This window comes from Mesitornis unicolor, unplaced genomic scaffold (genome assembly GCF_000695765.1).
Source record: "Mesitornis unicolor isolate BGI_N332 unplaced genomic scaffold, ASM69576v1 scaffold30312, whole genome shotgun sequence".
NCBI classification, from domain to species: domain Eukaryota; kingdom Metazoa; phylum Chordata; class Aves; order Mesitornithiformes; family Mesitornithidae; genus Mesitornis; species Mesitornis unicolor.
This window is the reverse complement of record NW_010170318.1, coordinates 1,065-3,492: the sequence shown is the minus strand read 5'-3', so window position 1 is coordinate 3,492 and position 2,428 is coordinate 1,065. Positions and strand designations below refer to the sequence as shown.

The following is a 2,428-nucleotide window of genomic DNA, read 5'->3' as shown; positions in this document are numbered from 1 at the left end:
CTGCGAGGTGACACTGGGACCAGTAACCCGCACCCTGGTCTGCTGACCCCACACCCCAGGTGGGCTCTGTGTGAACCAGGAGGAGCGGCTCATCCATCACCTCTTTGAGGAGAAGGGCTACAACAAGGAGGTGCGCCCGGTCGTCTCCACCGACCAGATCGTGGACGTCTACCTGGCCCTCACCCTCTCCAACCTCATCTCACTGGTGAGCCCCAGGGGGCAATGCCCACCACGGGGTGCCCCCAGCCCGGGCTGGGTGTCCTGGGCTTTTTGAGGACAGTTGCTGGGCAGGGCCCTGGTGTCTCACTGCCCCACACTGTCATTGCAGAAAGAGGTGGACGAGACGCTCACCACCAACCTATGGGTCGAGCACGTGAGTAGGGACAGGCATCACGGCGTTGGCTGTGCCCCGAGGTGCTGTGAGGGGGTGACCTGGGGATATCCCCTGCAGGCCTGGAGCGATTACCGCCTGCAGTGGAACAAGTCCGAGTTTGGGGACATCGAGGTGCTCCGCCTGCCACGAGACATGCTGTGGCTGCCTGAGATAGTCCTGGAGAACAAGTGAGCCATGCCTCAGTTTCCCCTCCTGAACCCCCAAACTGTGTCCGGTGCCCATGGCTCCCCCTGCTCCTCGCTGGCCCTGTCATCCCCTCGACTCTCCTGGCACAGCAACGATGGGCTTTTTGAGGTCGCCTACTACTGCAACGTCCTTGTCTACAACACGGGCGACGTCAGCTGGCTGCCGCCCGCCATCTTCCGCAGCGCCTGCCCCATCAACGTCGACTTCTTCCCCTTCGACTGGCAGAACTGCACCCTCAAATTCAGGTGCTGGGGGGCTGGCTTGGGTGGGCAGCACCTTCCCTCGCTGTTGGGGTGCAGCAAGGTGGGGTTTGCAGGTGATGCGGTGGCCCGAGACCCTCATGCTGGAGGTCAGGCTGGGTGGGTGGTGGGTACCAAGCAGCAGGCGCAGCCCCTCACCTCCTGTCCCTCCCCGGCCGTGGGCCAGCTCGCTGGCGTACAGCGCCCTGGAGATCAGCATGCACTTGAAGACGGATAGCGACCCAGAGACGGGCAAGTCTTACGCAGTGGAGTGGATTGTCATTGACCCTGAAGGCTTCACAGGTAACGCTTGTGCTCTCTGCCGTGTCCTGTGGCAGCAGGACACCCTGCACAGGTGCACTGGGGCACCTTGCCATGCAGACACTCGAATACCTGGGTTTTTGGCAACCTGGCACCCATCCCACCAGGCCTGGAGCTACCCAGACCCAAGACAAGGAGGCTGGGTGCTGGTGGGGTGGTGAGGATGGGCATGACGGGGGTTCCCCATGCCATGCGCTGTCCCATGTGCCCCAACAGAGAATGGGGAATGGGAAATCATCCACCGCCCGGCCCGCAAGAACATCCACCCTCACAACCCCCCCAACAGCAGCGAGCACCAGGACATCACCTTCTACCTCATCATCCAGCGCAAGCCGCTCTTCTACGTCATCAACATCATCACACCCTGCATCCTCATCGCCTTCATGGCCATCCTGGTCTTCTACCTTCCCGCGGACAGTGAGTGAGCGCCCTGGCACCCACACCGGTCAAAGAGGTCACCCCATGGGGCACCTCCATGTCCCACACCTGCACCAGGTCCTGGGACACCCCAATGCCCAGCACGGGGATATTCTGGTACTGCGACACCCCCACCTAGGACACCATCATCCCAGCCAGGCACCTTGGTGGGGGCATATTTGGGTGCAGGATGCCCCATGTGGGACCCTGGGGTACCCCCCTAATAGAAAACCCTATATGGTGAGACACTGGAAGGGCAATCCCAGCACTGGAGACACTGGGAGGGGGACATGGGGCAGGGGGTGCCCTGAGCTCAAGTGCTTTCCAGGTGGGGAGAAGATGACCCTGGTGATCTCGGTGCTCCTGGCACAGTCCGTCTTCCTTCTGCTCATCTCCCAGCGCCTGCCCGCCACCTCCCACGCCATCCCCCTCATCGGCAAGTGAGTCCTGAGTGCGATGGGGACATCGTGGGGTCCCTGTGGTGCCAGAGGGCAGCTCTGCCTGCACCCAGCCCCGGTGGCAATGCCAGCCCCAGGTCTGTGCCCCTCCATAGGTACCTGCTTTTCATCATGCTGCTGGTGACGGCCGTGGTGTTGATCTCTGTTGTGGTCCTCAACTTCCATTTCCGCACCCCCAGCACCCACATCATGTCTGACTGGGTCAAAGAGGTGCGTGGGTGCTGGGGTGTGTGACCCGGTAGGGTGGCACCGTGCCCCGCAGAGGGCACAGGACAGCACAGCCTTGGCGTTGCACTGGGATGTCCCATCTGTGCCACCCCAAGGGATGCACACACAGCTCGGGGACAGAAGGTGGGCACAAGGTGTCATTGCGTAAAGGGGGTGGCCAAGGGACCTGACACCACCTCTCGCAC

At 62.2% G+C, this 2,428-nt stretch overlaps 1 protein-coding gene across 1 annotated transcript in view; it reads left to right on the top strand.

The window, feature by feature from the left end:
- Positions 1-2,428, top strand: part of CHRND (cholinergic receptor, nicotinic, delta (muscle)) — a 4,072-nt gene that overhangs the window by 926 nt on the left and 718 nt on the right. Inside the window, 8 exon segments of the mRNA XM_010179650.1 lie at positions 60-205; positions 329-373; positions 452-561; positions 670-825; positions 1,007-1,122; positions 1,357-1,557; positions 1,886-1,997; positions 2,111-2,284. Coding sequence (XP_010177952.1) covers positions 60-205; positions 329-373; positions 452-561; positions 670-825; positions 1,007-1,122; positions 1,357-1,557; positions 1,886-1,997; positions 2,111-2,284 — 1,060 coding nt within the window.